This window comes from Vitis riparia, chromosome 12 (genome assembly GCF_004353265.1).
Source record: "Vitis riparia cultivar Riparia Gloire de Montpellier isolate 1030 chromosome 12, EGFV_Vit.rip_1.0, whole genome shotgun sequence".
In the NCBI taxonomy this organism is placed as follows: Eukaryota; Viridiplantae; Streptophyta; class Magnoliopsida; order Vitales; family Vitaceae; genus Vitis; species Vitis riparia.
Genome location: NC_048442.1, coordinates 20,242,082 through 20,268,051, shown reverse-complemented (window position 1 = coordinate 20,268,051; position 25,970 = coordinate 20,242,082). Strand labels below are relative to the sequence as shown.

Sequence of the window (25,970 nt, the reverse complement as noted above, 5' to 3'; positions counted from 1 at the left end):
CCCTCTCTCTCTCTCCCTCTCTCCCTCCCTCCCTCCCTTTGTCTCTCCTCCTTATTTGGTTTCTTGTAAACGCCTTTCATTTTCCCACAATCCATACGCCCAAAATAACAACATTTTCATTCCTTCAAAACTACCTCTGCTTTAACAATTTTATAATATTTTCAAAATAAAAATTTCTCCCTATTTAATATTTTAATCGTAATCAATAAAATAATTAAAAATAATTAAATTATGTTCTCCAAAATAGCATATATTCCAAACAAGTTTTGAAAAAATTATTTTTTAAAATATTTTAAAAAAATTAAAAATTTTAACTCTTTATCATTATTTAGCTTTATTTACTATTTCCTTATAAAAATAATATTTTTCTTTTTAAAATATATACGTAAATACTTAAAATAATGAATAATATTTATATCAAAAATTGATTATTTTTTAAACAAAAATATAAAAAGAGTTAAATTCATAATTTTAAGGATTATTTTATGACCTTTAATCAATTAAGATTTCTTAACATTTAAGATTTCAAGAAATGTTTCTTCAAACATATGAATGAATTGTAAATTCCTCAAAATTATATGCTGATTTTTTTATTTTTTTATTTTTAAAAAATGGATTTTTCATTAAGTTTAAAAAAGTGAGGAAGTGGCGACAACTTAGTATGAACAAGGGCCAACTCTATACCTTAATGCTTAACTAAAACATCCAAAATTTGCATATACTCCGAATATTCTTAATAATTCCAAAAAAACAAAAGGAGGAAAACAAAAAAAGAAGTCATAGTTTGATTGATCATGCAACTAAGTATATGCCCTTTATATTTCATTATTAATTTGTACTAATTTAGAAAATCTTATATTTTAATAAGTGTGATTATAAGTTTTGGATATCAAAAATAGAAAATTACTCTCATACTAAGAATCCCGTTGTGATTACGATTTGTGATGTATGATTACAATTGCTTGACACATTCGTCATTTCTTAATTTACTTGTATTTTTACCAATTTATATAAAAATCATAAGTGATATTTGTTTTTTGATCAAACAGAAAAAAATCAAAATAAGTTTATTTTAATTATGAGCATTTTATGTTGAAAAAATAAACGCTACCTTTTATTATTGATTTTTTTATATATATTTTTCCTATAAATAAATAATAATAATCCATAAAAGCCAATATTGTGCCAGATGCATCCTGACTAGGGACAACTGGGCAAGGTTGTTTTTTTTTTTTTTTTTTTGGGGGGGGTTGGGGTTTAAGGTTAATGTATGGGAGGGTCATTATCAAATTTATGGGACCAACAAGAAGATCAAATCAAAGCATTCAATTTTGGCTTGAGGGAGAAGGGAAAGAAAAAACAGAGGGTGCGTAGTTTAAGGGGCAGCGGCATCAGGGCTGATGTTAGAGTCCGCCCCCTTTTATTTATTAGTGTCTTAATGCGCCCTTACCTCTATTATCTTCTCTTATTGTCACCCCATATTTGGATTTATCTACTTTTGTCATTTTTTTTTTTTAATTTTTGAGGTGAGTATCGTAATTGTAATTAACCGTAACCAATTATATAAATATTGTCTGTTTTAAACCCAAACAACTTTCACGACTTTAAAATATAAGTATAAAATTAAGGTAAGTTTTAAAAAAATTTTCTGTAACACTGAACTCAGAACTTAGAGAAAATAATATTTACTTAGAGCAAATAATATTTATTACAGACATTCTCATTTGTTTGTTTGTGTTTTTTTTTTAATTTTTTTTAAAACATATAATTTCTTAATATTAAAAAAAAAAGAAAAAATAGATAAAATAAAAATATTTTTTAAACTTTATTTTTAATAATTTTGAAAAAAGGCAGTCATAACTTTTTTAAAAAGTAAAAGTAAAATAGGAGGACAATTATGGCCTTATTCAATTTACCTAATGTCAAAAAAGGGAAAAGGGAAAACAGTAATCATCCTCCTCCCATCTAAAAAAGGAAGAGTAATTATCCATGCTGACCATTTCAACGCTTGATATTAATGAGTAGATTCTTAGCCCTCGTAACCTTTATTGCAACCACTTCCCCTTCATGCATGGTTCTTTTACAATTTTCATTTTTTTTAAAAAAAATTATTTATTTATTTATGCATTTTGTCACAATTTTCATATGCCAACTTTCACTTATTCAATCTAACATTGAATTCAATTAAAACAATAAGGACTTATTTGAAAACTATTCTAAAAACAATTTTATGTTCTTTAAAAAAATAGAGAAAACACTATTGATGATTAAAAACAAAAAACAATTTTTGATTACCAAAAACTGTTTTTATTTTTTGATCTTAAGAACATAAAATATGACATTTTCAAAAATATTTTTTTAGTTTTTTCACTTGTTTTCTGGAATTGTTTTAAGAAATAATTATACAAAAATGTTAATAATTAATAATAAAATATTAGATATAAAATTTATTTTTAAAAAATATTAAAAATATTTTAGATTTTCAGATAGACTTTTATTCTACAAAATTCAGAGAATAATTTTCAAAAACTGTTATAAAAATTATTTTTGAAAACATTTATCAAGCAGACCCTAAGAATTTATATATATAATTTTATTAATTTTCAATCATACTATTATTTAAGATAAAATTAATCACATATTTTGTACTAATTAATTAATAACTACATAAAAATACTTTCATTTTTTAGCTATTGACTTTCACTTAAAACTTATGAAAATGTAAATAAATGCATCATCAAGTGAGTCAAAGGACTACTTTAATAACTTTCAAATTTCTATGGATAATTTTTTTATAATTTTAAAAGTTAAGAAAAGAAAGAAAAAGGAAAAGGAAAAAAAAAACAAGATTAATTATTACTTATTAGGTATTAAAGTTGTGATCAAGGACTAAAGCAAGATTGAAGGAAAATGCGAAAGAAAAAAGGGAAAAGGGCATAAATGTAAATAAGGACAAAAGATGAGGGGTAAAATGGGGAAGAATGGCGATAATGTGGACAGGGGAGCAGCTGGCCATGTGCAGAGTGCCATGCCAGCTGGGCCATTCAGGGAACCCTAAGCACTCCCACCGCCTTCCAGCTACGCTGCTTACGTCATCTCCCTCCCAAAATAAAGAATATTTCCTCCACCTCATTCGCATATTCTATTTCCAGCCGATCCCAGCCGAGCCGATGTCTTTGACCTCTAAAAGTCACTGGAAGAATCATCGTAATTGTCACCGCGTATTGTTCCGCCTCTTAAGCCGAGTTGCAGTAGGCTCGGCTCGGCTCGGCTTGACGGCCATCCATAGTCTAACTTTTTGGCACAGCTATTTTTTTAAGGGAATTTTTTTTTTTATATTTGTTTTGGTTAAAATATATAGATTTAGGCGAATTATTATTAATAAAATAATAAATTTGAAAATAATAATCAATGATTGTAAAATGGCATACACATGATGTTATAGAATAAGAAACTAGTAATAATTAATTGATTGAAAGGACAAAAATCACACCATCAACATTATTGCTCTCAAAAATGTCAAAATTTCAAACTTCCCCCATCATGAGAAATTTTAATAAAATATTTTTACAAATTATTAGGAAATGTTAAAAATTATATTATTTTATTAAATATATTTAATTAAAAAAAGTAGGAAATTCTAATTATTTTGAATTGTATGTATTAAGAAGGGCCACGTGGAGTCCATGAGGAAGAATGAGGTGGAAAAGGGTGTGAATTTACAGGTCATGCACTAAAAAGAAATACTTGTTGGGACAACTCAGAAGTAGGGTGTAGACAATGAATGGGGTGTTGGCCCAAATCAATGGTCCAAAAATAGGAAACCAATTAGCCTAAAATGATGGTGTCTTTATCCTTGGGAGCATCAAGATATGAAATATGTGTGCCATCTAACTATATCTCTAAAAGGCAATTTCTCCCCCTCCGAGGCACCATGCCTTATTACTACCTTACCAAAAGTCTTTTTTACTTTTTTTCTTATTTTATTTTCAATTTTTGGACTTTGGACTTTGGACCTCCGATCTCATCATTCTTTACCAACTCATGCTAATTTTTTTTTTTTTTTTTGGAATCTTGGTTTTAACAAATTATTTCACAAAACTTAATTTACACAATTGTTTAATTTTTTTCAAATTAATTTTTATTTATTAATAATCCCCTTTTAAATTTATTCTTCTAAAATAAAATAAATCAAATAAATTTCCTTAAAATTATACAAATCATAAGATTCAGATATTAACAAAATACTATAAGTGTATATAATGTGTGGGAATTAGAATAAAAATACGAAATGAATGAAGATGAGTCATGATATCAAGAGTTCAATCGAATCAATATCCCAATAAAAATGGGTCCTTATTTTTACATTCGTGAGTTTTTTACCTTATTCTAATGAATGAAAAATCATGACTAGTGTTTTCACCTGTCGACAAGTTGAAAATTTTGAGCATTTAATTTCGACTAATCATGATTAAAAAAGTGTAAAATGCATAAGATATTTCCATGTATAGCAAACAAATCATTATTCAAGATGGGCATGCTATAGGTGCATAGGGAAGCAATTAGGGTGCATTCGTGCATTTTTTTTAGAGATTAGGTTTATTAATTATGAGATGGGACCATGTAACATAAATATTGTTATAAATTGGGACCTTATTCTAATCTACATGTCCAACAAATTTGCAAAAATAAAATAAAATTGCTCTTTAAATTGTTCATTTATGTTCCTTCTTATATGCTTTTAAATATTAAGTCTATAGTTAGCTTGTGAACTTTAACTTAATCTATAAGGTAAATTCTTCTACCCAAGAGGAAATTTGTGAATACATTCCCATTGAAAGTGGTGTAACAAAAATTCTTTCATGATAACCTCTTTCTACTATGGTGTTAGAACCCACACAATTATGGGTATTCAATTCTTTAATCAATATAATAACAAATTTGTGTATATATATATATAAATTAATTGTATTAGAACTATAACTTTAATTTGGACTCCTAAATAACATAACAAACATAAATAATAATTCCTAATATTTGTTAAATTACCAAAATTGTTCTACTTTGGATTTTAAGTTTGATTAATATTTTTAAATGATCTATATTAGCGGAACTTTAAAGTCAATTACACTAAATATCATTTTCAACTTCTCAAATGCATCTATTTTTAGTTGTTTTGTAAAATTATTTATAATTTGATTTTCTGATCTACTCAATCAAACTCAATTTCAAAATTTTTTGTAAGCTCTTTGATATAATGAAATTTAATTCTTATGTGTTTAATTACTTTTATCATGAAACATCAATTTTTTTTCCAATAAAATTGCAGACTAATTATCATAAAAAACCAATATATAATCCTTTATGTTGATGTTTTAATTCACTAAGCATTTTTTGAAGTCGAACTTTTTGATATATATGGTGTATCATGTATTCATCTTTTGCATTCAATAATGCTACAATTTATTGCTTTTGAAAAAGGCCATGAGAATTGTTTCAAGGTTCAAAAAAGCCAAAAAAAGAAAAAAAGAAAAAAAAAGCACCCACAATACCTTTTTTATTCTCTACATTACCTTTCTAATCTAATCCTTATCTATATAATCCACTAAACTGAAATTAGTTGACTAGGCATGAGTAGAAGATTTCATAATTACGAGTACCATTTATAAACCTAAATTCACTTTGTTACTCACAAGTGTAACTACTATGGTTTTTTCATAAATCCACAAAGATTTTTCATTCCATAAATAATATATGGTTTAGGAGAAGGTCAAATAGGAAAACTTCCTTATATGCCTTTGAAATATATGAATGATTTAATTTTAACGAGAGAGTATTAATAGCTGTTTGAAGATTAAAAAAAGATAATAACACAACAATTTGAGATTACTTTCCTATTTTCTTGGAATTTAGGTCAATAAATAAATGATAATAAATGCGTTTCATAAAAGAAGATTGGAGAAGATGTAAGGTAAGACAACAAAGGTGAAAGATCAGAGTATGCAAAATATAAAAAAAGTTATAAATTTGTTGGTGAAATTATGATTGCAAATAATAACTTAATTCAATTACAACTCTTAAAATTGATAAGTAAGAATTTTGATAATTGATACATTTAGATGTGTGCCTTGTTTAGAACACAAGATTTATGAGATCTGGTGAATGATAGGTACAACAAATTGGTTGGTCCCAAGGAAATACAGACACTATTAAATAGTGGAAAGATGTATTGAAAAATTCTTGAAACAAAGATTAAAAAACATTCCATGCAATCCAAAAGCAAAAAATCAAAGGAAAGTTAGGATATTTTACAAAATTGATAGAAATGTGATGATCGAGTCAAATGAATAAAGTTGTAGATATTAATAGGTAAATTCAAGTCTTCTTACATGAACAACTTTAAACTAATTTTAAATTATTTTGATTAGAGTACAAACCATTATAAACTAGATGTAGATTAATGATGAGAAGATTGGTAATCAAAGACCAGTAGAGAAAGCCATGTGATCTCTAAATGCCAAATTTGAATATGTTGTTACAATCATAAAAGAAGGAAATGATGTGTCACTATTATAGTTAAAAAGTCGATAAGTTCATTATGTTTGCATAAATAATTAATAAATTAGAAATCAATTCTACTAATTTAGAACAAACTTTAATTAGTGAAGCATTTATAAGAGGTCATGGTGACCAACAAGAAGCAAAGGTTATGGTTGTAATGAAGGTAAAGTAAGACATAAAACTCCATCAATAGAGGTGAAGATGATTACAGAAATTCTTCCAAAAGAAGGGGTAATACTCCCGGATCTAAAAATAAGTAACATATACGGTGTTTCGGATGTCAAAAGTATAAATATTATAAATTTGAATATCGAAAGAAATTACATAATGAACGAATAAAGTAAAAGAACATCATTGAAATAGATCAGAATTTGGTATTGGCTTGTAATATAACAATATAAAAAGTACAAAACAAAGAAAAATAGGGATTGGAGTTTACATATGAACAATAATTTCTATTAAAATAATAATTTATTTTATTCAATTCCTTTAATTAATATAATAACTCTAATTCATACTTAAGCAATGACTTCTAAATAAAGACTTCTAAAATTATTAAAATTTTCCTAATTTAACTTTATATCCTATTAATCTTTTCAACATGGGGAGCATGCAAGTGGCCAACAAACAAACATGGCATATATTTGGAACTTGATATATGCAGTTTCAGCCTTTTTTATTTCTAGTAGAATTCATCTGTCCTCTTGTGACAAAAGTCAACATTGTATTATTTTAGATGATTAGAATACACTTGGACGGTGGCACAACACCGTTTCAATTAAAAATTGCACTAGATTTTTATTTTCCTTGCTGGAAGATTTCATTAGACACTCTAATGGGATCCTATGTTTCCAATTACCATTTTTCTAGGGCTAGATAAATTGGTGTCTTATTTAGACTTTTTTTTTTGTCACTTTTAAATAATGTTTTCATGTGAAATATTCAATACCAAATAAGGGATTTTTTATCTAGAAAAATTATAACATCTTTTTATTATATATCATGAAACATATATAATATCGTAATGTAATTAGGTATCTCCTGAAAAATATGATTAATCAAGTCATGCTACATACACGCTTAGGTTTAATGCCTGATGACATTTATTTATTCCTTAATTCAAATTTTTTTGTTTATTTTCAACAATGAAGATGGGAATTTGGTAATTACCTCTTGGTTAACTTAATTTTTTTCCTAAGTATCATGTCTACATGGAGATGCCTAGGGAACAAGTCTTGAAGGAGTGAATGGAGGTGGACCATTTCCAATTTTCCATTACAAGTTACTTGTTAGGCTGGGAAGGGCGGCTAGTTGTTAATATCCTCCAAAGAGGTGGCAATTGTGGAAACAAATAGATGTGGGAAAGATTCTGCAGTCCAAGAATGGGATACAGAGGGGTCACTTTCCCTTGCCAAAGGGTCAGTGGCTACTGAGTTTAGTAGTTTGAGGGCTTCTCTTTTCATAATTGGACAGTCCTAAGCCCAAATATGTGCTATCATCTCCATGTTTCTGGTCAAATTCAGATTAGATTAGACTAGACTGCCTGCTTTTGCCTGCTTCTGCCTTCTTCAACTACTTTCCCATTGAATTTTACATATATAGACTATATAGTAATACTCATTAATGCAAGATAAAAAAGAACCCATCAAATTGGCCATTTTGATTTGTTACCGATTTGGCTAAGTTCGATGTTCCATAATGTGGTGATAATGGCTGCAGATTTGGTAGGTTAGACCCTGTTAAATTTTGTAGTGGGTTTTATTAAATAGGAGAGTTTCTTAGCCTACTAAGGCTTTCCACCTTTAGCTTGAGGGAGAGAGAGAGAGAAAGTTATTTTTGAACTTTAAAATCCAATATTGTATAGGAAAATAATACCAAGGCAACAAATTAGTACTAATAAACTTTATATTAATATTGTATTGAAAAATGTTAAGACACCGAATTTCAGGCCATGCAAATGGTGTATGGTAAAATATAAATTATTATATAAAAATACAAATATACGATATTCAAATACAAACAAATAAGATTATGATATAAAGTAATAAAATTATATATATGGCATAAATGAATGAGTATTAATGAGTCGACAAATACAAAGTAAAGAAACTTGAGTTGTACATGTAATATTATTTGATTGATGATACATTTTCGATATGTATAGAAAAAATATATTTTAGTACCATAATAAGACCTGATTATGTATCGGTATAAAATTATGAGTTTTCCATGACCCACTTTTAAATTATAATTTATTCAATGACCCACATTTATTCATATATCTATATATCAAGGGCTTAGATTAAAGCTCGCAAAATTTTTCTACAATTATTATTAATTTGCATTGCAAGGCTACTTGAGCAAAGATGTAGCAGAAAGTTAGTGAAAGAATGATGAGAAATTGATCAAACAAATTTGCATGGATTTATAACGGAAATGCAAACAATGTGAATCAAAGCCAAGAATGTTCCCAGTTGTCTGTATTCATTTAAATTTTTTTTTTTTTTTTTTTGGATTTTCAGATAATGTCAGATGTCTGCAAATTAAGTACCGTTTCAGAACAAGTGTTTTAAAGAGAGAAGTGTCAGCATGTTCTTAATTAGGGCCAGAGATGAGACATACTATCCAAATCAACGTGGTCCAAAGATTTGGCCATATCATTAAAATCCATACATAAATTTAGGGTGTAATATTATTTTGGGGATTGTTTACACCTCAAACAGCGACTTGCAGAGTTTGTAATGTCATTTTCAGTGGGAAAGAGACTGTACATGACATTAGGAAGAAGCACATGCCATGCTTGTGATCAAAATTAGTGACTTGCAACTTTGCATTGCCCATGAATGGGACTAATAAGTAGTATAAAGTTCCAAACCTTGTACTTTTCTCGAACTGTTTCTCAGTCTACATGCTGCTGCCTCTTTTATTTTTTCTCATTTTATTTTGCTTGCCTTGAGGGATAGGCTTCTCTGGGATCCCAATGCCTTATCCTTTTGATTCAGAAATTCATACAGCAACTCTACATTTTCATCCCAAAAACCTGTGGAACCAAGACTGGATGGGTGGCCTGTGGAGTGTGGACCTAGCCGGCCAAGTGGGGCTGGGGAGTAGTACTGATCCTGGATCCATAAGTGGGCGACTGGATGACTGGCTTCAATGCTCACACCAGGCCACTGCACCCATTGTGTTGGCAGGGTTATGGGCTCACATGTAGTGGGCACTATCTCAGAAGATGTGGTTACCACAAACTCTTCTCACTAACAAGGATGCATGCATGACTGTGCATACTGCTGATATACATTGACAATTTGACATTCACCACTACTATCTGGAACAAATTAAGGGAGTGGAAGGGTTGAAAAGGGAGGAGTTTCAACCCTTGGAAGACTAGTGATTTGGGAGAAAATCTTTGGAATTGAAAGCTCATTGATCTTCAATTTTTGTTGCTCTTAGGCCATTGAGACCCCACTATGACAAAAAGGAAATGATAAATTAAAATTAGCCAGCTATCAACAAAAAAAAAGTTTACATTATTAGTAAAACTTATGTGGTCTTACCACATAAAATCATAGGGATGGCAGAAGTGCACTCTCCAACTACTTAAGCCTTTCATCTGTTCATAAATAAGCTTGTTGCAGCCATTAGTCTTTCTAAAAATATAGAGTAACCAACTCCATCTGGCCTTAGCTGTTAGGGTCGGAAAACATCTCATTCATTGATATTTCCAGAGAGCCTCCGTATATACTTGTGAAACCCATTTTCTGGCTGGAAATTTGGTTTAGAATGTGACTCTACATTCCTAATTTGAATGGGAATTTTTAAAAATTATAGAAAAAAATTGTTTGGCAAGCATGAAAAAAGGCATTGACCCAATTTGTTTTGGAATCAAACATACCCACATGGAGTTCCGAGCCAAGATAAGAACTTATTGTGCATATGCAGAAAGGGGGACCCGACATGTGTGGCTATGTGAACCGTTCATGACAAATTTAAATGGTCAAAAAGAGCTGCCCCACAATTTCAGAATGAGTAAAATAATTAATTTTCCCAACCAATTCCTTGAAATATAGAGGTTTGGATCCAATGGCCGGCCTGGGCTCACCTTTCCCATACGGATGGTCAATGGGGGCACTCTTGCCTTGACCATAGGGCACAGCCGCGCAGTGGCATTGAGTCAGTGCTTATACATAATTTGAAGTCAAACTATTCTTTTCTGGGCCAGTTTTCTAGGCAAGAAAAATGATGCAGCTGTTCACAAAGGGTTTGCTTGGACATTAATTGCATGGAAAGCAGAGGTTGGATATTTGTTTTCCATGGCATTGGGGGCAATCCAGCCATGGAGAAAGTCTGAGTGGAGCCGATGGAGGGATTTGGCAGATAAATTGACAGGAGAAAGCTAGTCATATTATAGTGGAAGCTAGGTCTGGCAATTTCTTTACTTCGAAAAAATTAACATGATTTAATAATTTGATCCTAATGTAGAAGCATCATCAACCCAAGAAAACCTCATATTTGCTGTGTAAAATGGCCTTTCGATTAGTTTAAGAGTCTGGATCCTCTCACATAAATTTAGGGAATCACCTATCGACCACGAAGAGCTAAGTGGTAGAGGACTTGATCCTCCAGCAATTCACAATATGATATAGCAAATGTATACATTGGAATATCGTTTGCAGTCTAATGCAAGTTGATTTGGAGTTCATCTAGGCAGCTGAGAATAAAAGAAATTTGTCTCATTATTAATTTGTTATTAACAAGGAAAATTATAATTAGGGGTGACAACTGACTTGCACACCTGCTACACCCTAAAGCGATGATTAGCAAAGATGATGCCATTTTGAAAGTCTTAGAATTGTGAAGACAAAGCTAAACAATTTCATGGTATGCACATCTTCTTCTGTTTTTTTCTTCCCTTTTGTTTTTTTTTTTTTCTCCCTTGAAATTTAGCAATTTATGAGGCAAATGACAATAAGTAGTTGCCAAGTAAAAGGCAATAAGTAGGGATGGTTAAGAAAACCCATTAGGTCGGGTGCCCATCGGGCAGAGATGGGGAGTGGTGTTAGGGTTAGGGGATATATATGTACTTTTAAAAAGTAATATACTATATAATTTGATATTTAAATATATTATTAATTTATAATTAATTTTTTTTTTAAAAAATAAATGTGAATTTATCTCCTACTCAAGAATTTGTTCCCTTCGATGAGATTCTTTACCCTTACTTTACATAGTCTAAGATGGGGAATAAAGTAGGGATGAAGAATGAATTTACAAGGAGGAATAAGTATGAGAGAATTCTCTTTAACCTGATCACATCATCCCGTTTATACCTTCAAAGATAAGGATACAAAGATACGGGTAACATGTTTATAATAGTTTAACAATTATCTATATCAATTTCTTCTTACTTTAACTTGAGTTTAAGACTCATCAACCAATGCTAAAACTTTTTTCAATTAAAACTTTCAATTTTTTAGACTTGGATGTAAGGCTGTAATATGCCTTTATAATTCTTCACACTCGAAAAACAAGTTTCACAAGTTTCACAAGTTACACACACAAACTCTCCAAGATTAACTTCTTAGTGTTGCAATTTGAGGCTCGATGCAAAGGGAAAATTTAGAATAAAGGAATGCTAAATGAAAGGATGTGCACTCAACAAATACTTTTGAAGCTATTTAATAAATTGCATGGTAATTGCTTAAGATTGGTATATGCATAAATGATCAAAGAGCTTTAAATAGGAGTTTTTTAGTGTGAAATTAATTAGTTGTTAGGCATATTTTTAGGTCAACCAATCCAGTGGGTGGTCAACTAAGAAACCAGCCAAAGTTACAATTGCATGTGACCATTAAGCCGTAGAAACCTTGATTGGTTGAGAACCGATTGATTGATGCTTGACCGATTGAGGTAAAACCTTAATCGTAAGCTAGTCAACCGTTAACATTGCCAACGTTTCTATACAAGCCACTTGTCAACTGGTTGAGGTTGAGCTCAGCTAGTCCTTAACCAATTGAGGCTCCCTTAGCCTCTCCAAGACCAGCCGATTAAGGATTTCCCTTACAAATGCATCTGTACTGTCACACCTCAACATTAACTTTGAAAAATGTCAGCTTTTGAGCTTAAAAACACTTGGGGAAACCGACTAGCATGCTCTTATTAATTTTACAAAACCCTTCTAAGCATAAAAATATTGATTTTCCTTCTCATCATCCAATTTTTGAAGAATTTAAATTAATTTTATTGAACGGGTTTTTGAATCAATAGATGCCTTTAAAGTTATTTTCATCTGATTCTAGTGGGTGCACCTCAACTTTACAATATTTTATCCCAATTAAAAATTGTCTTTAAGCTTAGTGGATCCTCCATGTTGTGCATGATTTTGATGTCTTTATCCTAACTGCTCTTTTGCAAGTATGATTTGGGAAATTTTAAATTTGATAAACAACACTTGACACACAAATTAGATTGTCATCATTTTATTTTGTAATCATCGAAGTCAATGGTGGGGAAGCCTTGGGCTAACTAGAATATCAATGCAATGACCATTAGGGATGTAAAAGGCCAAATTCTAAGGATAAGGCAAAGACACTAGAAGTAACAGATTAGAGAGCTGGACCAGACTCTGATACATGAGAAACACTGCTATAGTTGCTAATTCTGTGCATGCTTACAAATTTTAGTTTTTGCTGAAGCAGACGATTATTTGTATTAACTAATTAGGCCAATTCCAAACCATAGATTGCTACTATCTCTTCTTGTATTCAAGGACACCTAATAGGTCTTTGAGTTTTGTGCTTTTTTCTTTTGAATATAAACACAGTGATCATCATTTGTTAATGCATATATACCATGCACTGGGATGAGAAATGGACACATCTCAAAAATGTATGTAAAGCTTGATTGAATAATCCTCATTTATTAATTGGAACCACAACATGCCATTAATCTTTAGGTAGGAGTTATTTTAATGATTTGGAATGCCATCCGTATGTCAATCATTCATCAGTGTTTGCTCCGGCCATCTTAATTGGCTTGTTCCTAGACTCGCTTTGAAGCCTTCTATGACATCTTTGGAATCCCATCTTATATAATACCTTTATAACTCCTTTCTAATGGTCGCGTACGTATTCTTTCGTCATCTATCTAGTGTTTTGTAGTATGATAAACCTTTCGCTTATGTTTATGAATGAAACGTTACGCTGATAAGATGAAAACAAGGCAAACACATCTCATGATGAGAACCGATTACATACAAAAAGAAAAGACTAAAGACAATTTAGGATTTGATCCATGAACAAGCTAGAGACTAATATATAGCACATGTACAAAAAAAGACAGTTGAAAGAGTAAGTCGACGAAATCATACTAAACAAAGTAGCCCATGGAGATGGGTCCAAATCAGAAAATTTTCTAAGGCACGGAGATTAACCATCAAGGTTTTCTTTGGCAGTACTGTGTATGTTTTTTTGCTATATAAACCTCTAGAGAGCTCTTAGGTGGATGTTCCTACTGCTACGTACCAGTATCATGGCTTCCACAAACCAATACCAATATGTCTCCATGGCTTTGCTCTTCATTTTGGCCGCTTGGGCATCTCAAGGCACATCCCGCAGCCTTCATGAGGCATCAATGTACGAGAGGCATGAGGATTGGATGGCTCGCTATGGGCGTATGTATAAGGATGCAAATGAGAAGGAGAAGCGTTTCAAGATATTCAAGGACAACGTGGCTCGTATAGAATCTTTCAACAAAGCCATGGACAAAACCTACAAGCTAAGCATCAATGAGTTTGCAGATCTTACGAATGAAGAATTCAGAAGCTTACGAAATAGATTCAAAGCACATATTTGCTCGGAGGCAACTACTTTCAAATATGAAAATGTTACTGCAGTCCCATCTACCATTGACTGGAGGAAGAAAGGAGCTGTAACTCCCATCAAAGACCAACAACAATGCGGTGAGTGGTAATCATTAAAGATAACAGTAGAAAACTCTTGACATTTTCTTACTTCTCATAGTCAAAATATTGCAGGGTCTTGCTGGGCATTTTCAGCGGTGGCAGCAACGGAAGGGATTACCCAGATAACAACTGGTAAGTTGATCTCTCTTTCTGAACAAGAGCTGGTTGACTGTGACACTGGTGGAGAGAATCAAGGCTGCAGTGGTGGTCTAATAGATGATGCCTTCAGATTCATCCAAATTCATGGTCTCGCCTCTGAAGCTACCTACCCTTACGAGGGAGATGATGGCACCTGCAACAGCAAGAAGGAAGCCCACCCTGCAGCCAAGATAAAGGGGTATGAAGACGTGCCTGCCAACAATGAGAAGGCTTTACAAAAGGCTGTTGCCCATCAACCTGTTGCAGTTGCCATTGATGCTGGGGGGTCTGAGTTCCAATTCTATTCAAGTGGTGTGTTTACAGGACAGTGTGGCACAGAACTAGACCATGGTGTTTCTGCGGTTGGTTACGGAACCAGCGATGATGGGATGAAGTATTGGCTGGTGAAGAACTCATGGGGCACAGGATGGGGCGAAGAAGGTTACATACGGATGCAAAGAGATGTCACAGCAAAGGAAGGTCTCTGTGGAATTGCAATGCAAGCATCTTACCCCACTGCATAAAATTAATTACAAATAAAGGCAATCCCAACTAATCTGTGGTTAATTAATTACAAGACGTGGGCTTATAATTTCTAATCTATAGTTGTGTATAATTCAGCAAGGACCTCCTGTAGTCAAAAGAGTCCACAGAATTATGTATGGACCATAACATATAAATATGAACGTACACCTTCAGCTGGTTCTTTCCTACTTCTGTGTTTTGAATGAGAAAGGAGGGGAGTTCTCATGCTAAGAGTAGCAGACTGAACAAAAAAAGGAATAAGGATGGAAAATGACACCTCAAAAGAAAAAAAAATGTTGACATTGCAATAGCCATGCATTCATAATAGAGCCAACTTGATTAGTATAGTGAATCTATATCAATCAAAATTGCTATCAGGATATGGGTATCAAAACTCTTGAACATCTTTCTCAGACTTAACTTATTCATCGGTGAGGCCATCCGATTGATATATAGCTGATGGAAACCTTTTATTACATGAACCCCTTGAGCCAACTTTATATTAATTCAATTCAAGCCTGTTCATTTAATTCATCAATCCTAGCTGTTGCCTGTGGCGTTGGAGTCTTATTTTGCAGATTATACATGACCCACTCATTGCGTGCTCCATGCCCAAGTTATGATACATATCCATCATTTTGATATAGCAGGTCATAGAATGTCGCATTTTTTTGGACTTAGTACCACAAGGCCAGAACAACTCTCCAATAATATGGCACTAGGTGCATCTTACCTCCAGGCTTTAATGTATGGTCGGGACAAGATGCCTAATCTGCATTAGTATACCCTTGAATATCAAGGGAGGAAGAAACATGTAGTAGAAGACCATGCGAGGGTGTGCCCTTCAGATAGCGAAGGATTTTCTTGACTGCACACCAGTGAGTTTGTTGTAGGATGAGCCACAAATTGGCGAGCTTTGTTAACAACAAAGGATAAGTCCGGTCTTCTGAGAGTTACATATTGAAGGGCTCCAATCATGCTTCTGAATAGCGTAGGATCAGGAAGAGGATCTCCATAAACCATAGAGTTGTTTACCCAGAGCACCCGGGGTGATAACTGATTTAGCATCAAGCATGCTGGTTCTTTTGAGAAGGTCCTGAATATACTTCCATTGGTTGAGATGGAGGAATTGAGTCGATGAGTGCTTCAACACCCAAAGTGCCAAGGTCCCGAAGTGCAAATGTGTTGCTTAGGTGAGAAATGAAGGAATTTACTTGAGAGGTATCACTACCGGTGATGAGAATGTCATCTACATAGATTAAAAGAATTAGAACTTCTGTATCTATGTACTGGAAAAACAAAGAGCTGTCAGCCCGGGAGCATTGAAATCCCAATTCAATTAGAGAGTTACTTAATTTGGTGAACCAAGCTCTGGGGGCTTGTTTGAGGCCGTAGAGGACTTTGTGAAGACAGCATACATGGGATGGGAATTGGTTATTGATAAACCCAGGTGGCTGGTGCATGTAGACTTGTTCCTGAAGGTCCCTATTAAGGAATGCATTCTGGATATCTAGTTGTCGTATCGGTCAATGTGAGGATAGAGCTAGGGTGAGCATGATACGAAGGGTTGAGGGTTCCACCACTGGATTGAAAATCTAAAACTAGTCAAGACCATGAGTTTGATTAAAACCTCTAGCCATTATACAAGAGGAAATACAAGGCTATATATCAGGAGCATGGGGATGGTTTGTAACCTGTAACTAACTTATAACAAACTCCCAGCTCAAAAATTAGCTTATTACAACAAGAAAAACAAAAAAAATACCTCAATCAGTTTAATATAAGTAAATTTCAAAGATGATGTGTTACACAATTGAATGAATCCTAATTTAGTTGAGACCAAAATATTCCATTACTTTAAAAGCTAGGAGTTATATATATATTCCAAAAAATTTAGCCTGATATAGGCCGTGATTTGGTTTCAACTCCCTTATGAAATCTATGGAATATCGTGATACACTAAATTATTTTCCAATGTTTGGGTATTCAATCATCAATTATCCATTGTTTTATATGATGACAAACCATTCTCTTGTAATTATGGATGACACGTTACGGTGATGCACCAAATAGGACAAGAACATCCTCCTAATAGCACGTAGTTCAATATTAGAGCAATTAATACAAAAAGAAAACATCCTAAACTACGAATAATTTAGGATTCCAGACACGAACTAGGTAGAGATTTTTATACAGAAGAGAACAATTCTAGTAATAATTTAACCAACTAATAATAAACAAAGTAGCTGATGGAGATGGGTCCAAATCACAACATTTTAATTTCCAAGGCACGTAGATAAGCGTATTGAAGGTTTTCCATGGCAGTATTATTTGAGATCAGTGTGTTATATGGGAGGGACTTTTTCCTATATAAACCCCTGCAGCAATCCCCGAGTGTATCAATCTGCTTACTCATTTAACTCATCAATCCCTACTGCTTCCAATATCATGGCTTCTGTTAACCAGTACCGATACATCTGTTTGGCTTTGCTCTTCGTTCTGGCTGCTTGGGCATCTCATGCCACAGCCCGCAACCTTCATGAGGCATCAATGTATGAGAGACATGAGGATTGGATGGCTCAGTATGGGCGAGTATACAAGGATGCTGGCGAGAAAAGCAAGCGCTACAAGATATTCAAGGATAATGTGGCACGTATAGAATCTTTCAACAAGGCCATGGACAAATCTTACAAGCTAAGCATCAATGAATTTGCAGATCTCACCAACGAAGAGTTCAGAGCCTCCCGAAATAGATTCAAGGCCCACATCTGCTCCACCGAAGCAACTTCTTTCAAATACGAGCATGTTACTGCAGTGCCATCTACTGTCGATTGGAGAAAGAAAGGAGCTGTTACACCCATCAAGGACCAAGGCCAATGCGGTAAGTAAGAATATTTTTGTAGTATGGTTTGAAATTGATGTTTTTCTCACTTTTTTATGATAAAAAAAATGCAGGGTCTTGCTGGGCATTTTCGGCTGTGGCAGCTATGGAAGGAATTACTCAGCTATCTACTGGGAAGCTAATCTCTCTTTCGGAACAAGAGCTGGTTGACTGTGACACTAGTGGAGAGGATCAAGGCTGCAATGGTGGTTTAATGGACGATGCCTTCAAATTCATCGAACAAAACCATGGTCTCACCACCGAAGCTAACTACCCCTACGCGGGAACTGATGGCACCTGCAACAGCAAGAAGGCAGCCCACCCTGCAGCCAAGATAAATGGGTATGAAGATGTGCCAGCCAACAATGAGAATGCTCTACAAAAGGCTGTTGCCCACCAACCTATTGCCGTTGCCATTGATGCTGGGGGGTTTGAGTTCCAATTCTATTCAAGTGGTGTGTTTACAGGACAGTGTGGCACAGAACTAGACCATGGTGTTGCTGCGGTTGGTTACGGAACTAGCGATGATGGGATGAAGTATTGGCTGGTGAAGAACTCATGGGGCACAGGATGGGGCGAAGAAGGTTACATTCGGATGCAGAGGGATGTGACTGCAAAGGAAGGTCTCTGTGGAATTGCAATGCAAGCATCTTACCCCACCGCATGAAATTAATTACAAACAAAGGCAATCCCCACTAATCTATGGTTAATTAATTACAAGACATGTGGGCTTATAATTTCTAATCTATAGTTGTGTATAATTCAGCAAGGACCTCCTGTAGTCAAAAGAGTCCATAGAATTATGTATGGACCAAAATATATAAATATGAACGTACACCTTCAGTTGGTTCCTTCCTATTTCTGTGTTTTGAATGAGAAATGACAGGGGATCTCATAGTAAAAGTATCAGACTAAATAAAGTAAAAGACCAAGAATGGAAAATGACACCAAAAAAAAAAAAAAAAGACAATTTTTTGTTAACATTGTAATTAGCCAAAACAATTTCTTAGCTTTATGCAACACACCAAGATCACCACTAGCAAGCAGGATATCATAAACATACATAATCGAAAATGCAAATTTGGTCTTACCAACCATTAGATATACACAACAATCAACCATGTTTCTTAATTCAAAGGAAGTTACTATATCATTCAACTTAAAGATACAATTGTTGAGAGGCTTGTTTATGTAGGGAATACTTGGATTACTCCATTCACTATCCTAGGACCAGTTAAGGTGCATGCAATACTTCCTAGGGCCTTTAGATCTTAGCAACATAAACAACAAATATAAAAAACAATCAAAATCTAGAGTTTAGTACTTTACCTCAGATGTGGGTATTTCCAGATATAATCCAGTTGGTGAAGAGGAGTGTCGAAGCTGTTGTAGTCGTTTTGTAGATATTGCAAACCCATTGATCTTCTACCACGATGACTCTCTTTTTGAATCTCAGCACTAGAGGGGTGAAATCCTCTTTCTAGGGTTGTGGATGACCTATTATGGAATGTATACACGAATGCTGATAAAAAGGACAAAGGTTACACAATATCTAAGCATAATGTGGCATATATAGAAACTTTTGACAATCCCATGGACAAAACTTCCATGCTAAGAATTAATGAATTTGCAGGTCTTACTGATAAAGAATTCATAGCCTCACAAAATATTTCAAGGTGCACATTTGTTTTGTAGAAGCAACTTCTTTCAAATACAAAGATGTTAGTTCCATCCACAATTAAATAAAGGGAAAAATGAGTTGTAAAGTTCTCTCAATAATTTATTGTTAATCATTCATGAAAGCAAAAGATCATAATTCCAAAAAATTTTGAATATCATGATTTTTACTAACACAAATATAATTAAATTATTAGACATACCTTGATCCATGATTGAAACTTTGTTTCAAATGAGGACCTTTGAACATCAATCTATGGAAAATCGATACCTCTCTCTTAGCCCTATTAATTTTTTATACAATAATAATTAATATCATTTAATGATGGATCTATTACTTTTATAGGTTGAGAGAGGACCAGTTTCATATCACAAACAATTTTCCATCAAAGTAAAATTCCATAAGGAAACATTAATGGAACACAATACAATAGACAAATTCATACTTAAATAAGTCATCATAAATATTATAGTTATTAGAATACTAATATGAGTCATGGTAGTTGTTTGTCATTTATTGTAACACATTTTCTTCTATATACAAACTAGCAATTTAAGTAACTCGGTCTATAAATGGGAAGTATTCATAAATGTCCACAATAATGTCTTTGTCACATACTTCTCCTATTATCATTCATTTAATCTCTGATATGTACACAAAAGGGAAGATAAGAAACATCAATACCACATTATTTACTTGAAAATGTCACTTAATAATCATAATGCAGATCTACAAGTTATTATTTAATAATCACAGCAAAGACTCATCCTTTCCATGTATTCCTTAAATGTCTTTGATGGTAATCTTTTCATCAATGGATAAGCAATATTCATAAACTTTAGACTTATGTATTTTAATGGTACTCTTTGTTTTTAGGCCTACTTTTTAATTATAAATCATTTCAATTCTATGAATCTCATACCGTTAGAATATTTGTGATTCTTGGAGAAAAAGATACTCAGAATCACTGCAATAAATATTTAGAGGCTTGACAATAGAGCTGACAAATTTAAGTTCTAAAATAATGTTCCACAACACCACATTTCATGAATTGTAACCTCAAAGAAATCAAAAGATTTGAATTCCATAGTAGATGAAGCTATGACAAAATATTTCACACTTTTTCATGAGATTGCTCCTCTAGCTAGTTGAAGTAAATAAACGAAAGTGGACTTTTTTCTATCAAGACATCTAGAAAAATCTGAATTTAATATCTAATCACTCCTAGATGATCAAATCTCTTAAATTTGAGCATGTACTCTTTCATATCTTCAATACCTTCAACATCTTCTATACAATTTTTAATGATCCATCCTTGTATTACTTTATTATTTGCTCAACATGCTTACCACAAAGCTGATGTTTAGATTGTTGCAAGTTTGGGTATACATCAAACTTCCTACAACACATAAATGAGGGATTCTTTCAATTTGTTTGTATTTTAAATCATTTCTTGCACATTATATGAGACTAAACTTATCCCTTTCTATATTAATGCAATAATTGCGAAACAATTTTCCATTCCAAATCTTTCTAGGACTCTATATATTCTTACATGCATTTTGAGATAATCCTAATAATTCATGTGACCTATCCTATAATATTTCAATTCCAATCACACAAGCTAGCTCCCCCATATCTTTCAAAGATTTTTAGATGCTTAGTTGCCTAGAATGTCTATGAAAATTGAGAAAATTGGAAATTTAGCATCCTAAATTAGTGTTAAAGGAAATTATTTATAAAAATAATAAATCAAACAAACAACTTTTTATTTCTCTACTATATTCCTAGCAACCAAACATAGTTTAATGAAAACACAAAAACTAAGGGAAAATATGGAAGTAGAAATACCATGGACTTATTGAGTTTTCTTCTATTCTTGCCCCTCCCCCCACCACATGGGTTATCATATTCCTTTCTAATGAGTTTGGGGCATCTAACTCTAATGGGTTAGGGCATTAGATCCTATGTTCCCTTACAAATTTGTAATCACTATGCAATCTTAGGAGAAAAAGGGATATGATGAAGGTCATTCGTCTATCTTCTCTACGATGGTGTTGTAGTGTCCTTTGGTGGGTTTAGGATAACGAAACATTGCCCCCGTTTTAATCAAAGGTATGTTTGGATTTAATCAGACTTAGTTAATGTTTGGCTTTAATGTTTTGGAGATCATGTTGCCATGTCAACAACCAATCAACTATTATATGAAATTTGATGTGACATCTTATAAGGGTATTTTTTACCATTACTTTTTATAGCCTTCACATCAATTATGAAACTTATGTAGATGTTGGACTAATTATTACCTCCTATCCCTAAAGTATATGATATTCCAATAATTTTGGTCTAATATAGGTTGTGATTTGCTTTCAACACCCTCTTATGAAATCTATGGAATATCGTGATAATACACTAAAATTCTTTTCCAATGGTTGGGCATTCAATCATCAAGCATCCATTGTTTTATATGATGAGAAACCATTCTCTTATATTTATGGATGACACGGTACGGTGATGCACCAAAGAGGACAAGAACATCCTCCTAATAGCACGTAGTTCAACACTAGAGCAATTAATACAAAAAGAAAACATCCTAAACTACAAATAATTTAGGATTCCAGACACGAAATAGCTAGAGATTTATATACAGAAGAGAACAATTCTAGTAATAATTTAACCAACTAATATTAAACAAAGTAGCTGATGGAGATGGGTCCAAATCACAACATTTTAATTTCCAAGGCACGTAGATAAGCGTATTGAAGGTTTTCCTTGGCAGTATTATTTGAGATCGGTGTGTTATGGGACGGATTTTTTCCTATATAAACCCCTGCTGCAATCTCCGAGTGTATCAATCTGCTTACTCATTTAATTCATCAATCCCTACTGCTTCCTATATCATGGCTTCTGTCAACCAGTACCAATACATCTGTTTAGCTTTGCTCTTCGTTTTGGCTACTTGGGCATCTCAAGCCACAGCCCGCAACCTTCATGAAGCATCAATGTATGAGAGACATGAGGATTGGATGGTTCAGTATGGGCGTGAATATAAGGATACTGATGAGAAAAGCAAGCGCTACAAGATATTCAAGGATAATGTGGCACGTATAGAATCTTTCAACAAGGCCATGGACAAATCTTACAAGCTGAGCATCAATGAATTTGCAGATCTCACCAACGAAGAGTTCAGAGCCTCCCGAAATAGATTCAAGGCCCACATCTGCTCCACCGAAGCAACTTCTTTCAAATACGAGAACGTTACTGCAGTGCCATCTACTGTCGATTGGAGAAAGAAAGGAGCTGTTACACCCATCAAGGACCAAGGCCAATGCGGTAAGTGAAAATATTTTTGTAGTATGGTTTGAAATTGATATTTTTTCTCACTTTTTTACGATAAAAAAATGCAGGGTCTTGCTGGGCATTTTCGGCTGTGGCAGCTATGGAAGGAATTACTCAGCTATCGACTGGGAAGCTAATCTCTCTTTCTGAACAAGAGTTGGTTGACTGTGACACTAGTGGGGAGGATCAAGGCTGCAGTGGTGGTCTAATGGATGATGCCTTCAAATTCATCGAACAAAATCATGGTCTCACCACCGAAGCTAACTACCCCTACGCGGGAACTGATGGCACCTGCAACCGCAAGAAGGCAGCCCACCCTGCAGCCAAGATAAATGGGTATGAAGATGTGCCAGCCAACAATGAGAAGGCTTTACAAAAGGCTGTTGCCCACCAACCTATTGCCGTTGCCATTGATGCTGGGGGGTCTGAGTTCCAATTCTATTCAAGTGGTGTGTTTACAGGACAGTGTGGCACAGAACTAGACCATGGTGTTTCTGCGGTTGGTTACGGAACCAGCGATGATGGGATGAAGTATTGGCTGGTGAAGAACTCATGGGGCACAGGATGGGGCGAAGAAGGTTACATACGGATGCAGAGGGATGTGACTGAAAAGGAAGGTCTCTGTGGAATTGCAATGCAAGCATCTTACCCCACCGCATAAAATTAATTGAAAAAAGGCAATCCCTACTATCCTGTGGTTAATCAATTACAAGAGATATGTTGCGCTGATAATTTCTAATCTATGGTTGTGTATAATTCAGCAAGGATCCCCTGTAGTCAAAAGAGTCCATAAAATTATGTATGGACCAAAATATATAAATATGAACGTACGCCTCAAGTTGGTTCCTTCCTATTTCTGTGTTTTGAATGAGAAATGACAGGGGATCTCATACCAAAAGTATCAGACTAAATAAAGAAAAAGAATAAGGATGGGGAATGACACCAAAAAAATGAAGACATTTTTGTTAACATTGCAATTAGCCAAAACAATTTCTTAGCTATATGCAACACACCAAGACCACCACTAGCAAGCAAGATATCATCAACATACATAATCGAAAATACAAATTTGGTCTTACCAACCTTTAGATATACACAACAATCAATGGTGTTTCTTAATTCAAAGGAAGTTACTATATCATTCAACTTAAGATACAATTGTTGAGAGGCTTGTTTATGTAGGGAATACTTGGATTACACCATTCACTATCCTAGGCCCAGTTAAGGTGCATGCAATACTTCCTAGGGCCTTTAGATCTTAGCAACATAAGCAACAAATATAAAAAACAATCAAAATCTAGAGTTTAGTTCTTTACCTCAGATGTGCGTATTTCCAGATATAATCCAGTTGGTGAAGAGGAGTGTCGAAGCCGTTGTAGTTGTAGATATCGCAAACCCACTGATCTTCTACCATGATGACTCTTTTTGAATCTTGGCACTACAGGGGTGAAATCCTCTCTCTAGGGTTGTGGATGACCTATTATGGAATGTATACACGAATGCTGATAAAAAGGACAAATGTTACACAATATCTAAGCATAATGTGGCATATATAGAAACTTTTGACAATCCCATGGACAAAACTTCTATGCTAAGAATTAATGAATTTGCAGGTCTTACTGATAAAGAATTCATAGCCTCACAAAATATTTCATGTGCACATTTGTTTTGTAGAAGCAACTTCCTTCAAATACAAAGATTTTAGTTCCATCCACAATTAAATAAAGGAAAAAATGAGTTGTTGAAAAGTTCTCTTAATAATTTATTTTTAATCATTCATGAAAGCAAAAGATTATAATTCCAAAAAATTTTGAATGTCATGATTTTTACTAACATAAATATAATTAAGTTATTAGACATACCTTGATCCATAATTGAAACTTTGTTTCAAATGAGGACCTTTGAACATCAATCCATGGAAAATCGATACCTCTCTCTTAGCCCTATTAATTTTTTATACAATAATAATTAATATCATTTAATGATGGATCTATTACTTTTATAGGTTGAGAAAGGGCCAGTTTCATATCACAAACAACTTATTTTCCATCAAAGTAAAATTCCAAAAGAAAACATTACTGTAACACACTACAATAGACAAATTCATACTTAAATAAGTTTTCATAAATATTATAGTTAATTAAAATACTAATGTGAGTCATGGCAGTTGTTTGTCATTACTGTAACACATTTTCTTTCTATACACAAACTAGCAATCTAAGTAACTCGGTCTATAAATGGGAAGTATTCATAAATGTCCACAATAATGTCTTTGTCACATACTACTCCTATTATCATTCATTTAATCTCTTATATGTACACAAAAGGGAAGATAAGAAACATCAAAACCACATTATTTACTTGAAAATGTCACTTAATAATCATAATGCAGATCTACAAGTTTTTATTTAATAATCACAGTAAAGACTCATCCTTTCCATGTATTCCTTAAATGTCTCTAATGGTAATATTTTCGTCAATGGATAAGCAATATTCATAAACTTTAGACTTATGTATTTTATTGGTACTTTTTATTTTTAGGCCTCCTTTTCAATGATAAATTATTTCAATTCTATGAATCTCACACCCTTAGAATATTTGTGATTCTTGGAGAAAAAGATAGTTATAGAATTATCCAAATAAATTTTTAGAGGCTTGACAATAGAGTTGACAAATTTAAGACCTAAAATAATGTCCCACAACACCACAATTCATGAATTTTAACCTTAAAGAAATCGAAAAATTTGAATTCCATAGTAGATGAAGCTATGACAAAATATTTCACACTTTTTCATGAGATTGCTCCTCTAGCTAGCTAGAGTAAATAAACAAAAGTGGACTTTTTTCAATCAAGACATCTAGAAAAATCTGAATTTAATATCTAA

The 25,970-nt window shown here is 33.3% G+C and overlaps 3 protein-coding genes across 3 annotated transcripts; all 3 read left to right on the top strand.

The window, feature by feature from the left end:
• The first annotated feature begins 14,091 nt into the window (after positions 1-14,091).
• On the top strand, positions 14,092-15,186 carry LOC117927294 (senescence-specific cysteine protease SAG39-like). The gene is made up of 2 exons (XM_034846770.1): positions 14,092-14,521; positions 14,597-15,186. The coding sequence occupies exons 1-2, from the start codon at positions 14,092-14,094 to the stop codon at positions 15,184-15,186; spliced, it is 1,020 nt and encodes a 339-aa protein (XP_034702661.1).
• A 2,449-nt stretch (positions 15,187-17,635) lies between these two features.
• Positions 17,636-18,735, top strand: LOC117927293 (senescence-specific cysteine protease SAG39-like). The gene is made up of 2 exons (XM_034846769.1): positions 17,636-18,068; positions 18,143-18,735. Exons 1-2 carry the CDS (start codon positions 17,636-17,638, stop codon positions 18,733-18,735), a joined length of 1,026 nt encoding a protein of 341 aa, XP_034702660.1.
• A 3,911-nt stretch (positions 18,736-22,646) lies between these two features.
• Positions 22,647-23,746, top strand: LOC117927298 (senescence-specific cysteine protease SAG39-like). Its single transcript, XM_034846772.1, has 2 exons — positions 22,647-23,079; positions 23,154-23,746. The coding sequence occupies exons 1-2, from the start codon at positions 22,647-22,649 to the stop codon at positions 23,744-23,746; spliced, it is 1,026 nt and encodes a 341-aa protein (XP_034702663.1).
• The last annotated feature ends 2,224 nt before the right edge of the window (positions 23,747-25,970 follow it).

What these genes read in the sequence shown, in the direction of transcription:
- LOC117927298 (XM_034846772.1), top strand. Translation starts at nt 22,647, where the DNA reads ATGGCTTCTGTCAACCAGTACCAATACATCTGTTTAGCTTTGCTCTTC. An exon ending in CAAGGACCAAGGCCAATGCG is followed by an intron (nt 23,080 to 23,153) that starts GTAAGTGAAAAT and finishes AAAAAAATGCAG; the next exon opens with GGTCTTGCTGGGCATTTTCG.
- LOC117927294 (XM_034846770.1), top strand. Translation starts at nt 14,092, where the DNA reads ATGGCTTCCACAAACCAATACCAATATGTCTCCATGGCTTTGCTCTTC. An exon ending in CAAAGACCAACAACAATGCG is followed by an intron (nt 14,522 to 14,596) that starts GTGAGTGGTAAT and finishes AAAATATTGCAG; the next exon opens with GGTCTTGCTGGGCATTTTCA.
- LOC117927293 (XM_034846769.1), top strand. Translation starts at nt 17,636, where the DNA reads ATGGCTTCTGTTAACCAGTACCGATACATCTGTTTGGCTTTGCTCTTC. An exon ending in CAAGGACCAAGGCCAATGCG is followed by an intron (nt 18,069 to 18,142) that starts GTAAGTAAGAAT and finishes AAAAAAATGCAG; the next exon opens with GGTCTTGCTGGGCATTTTCG.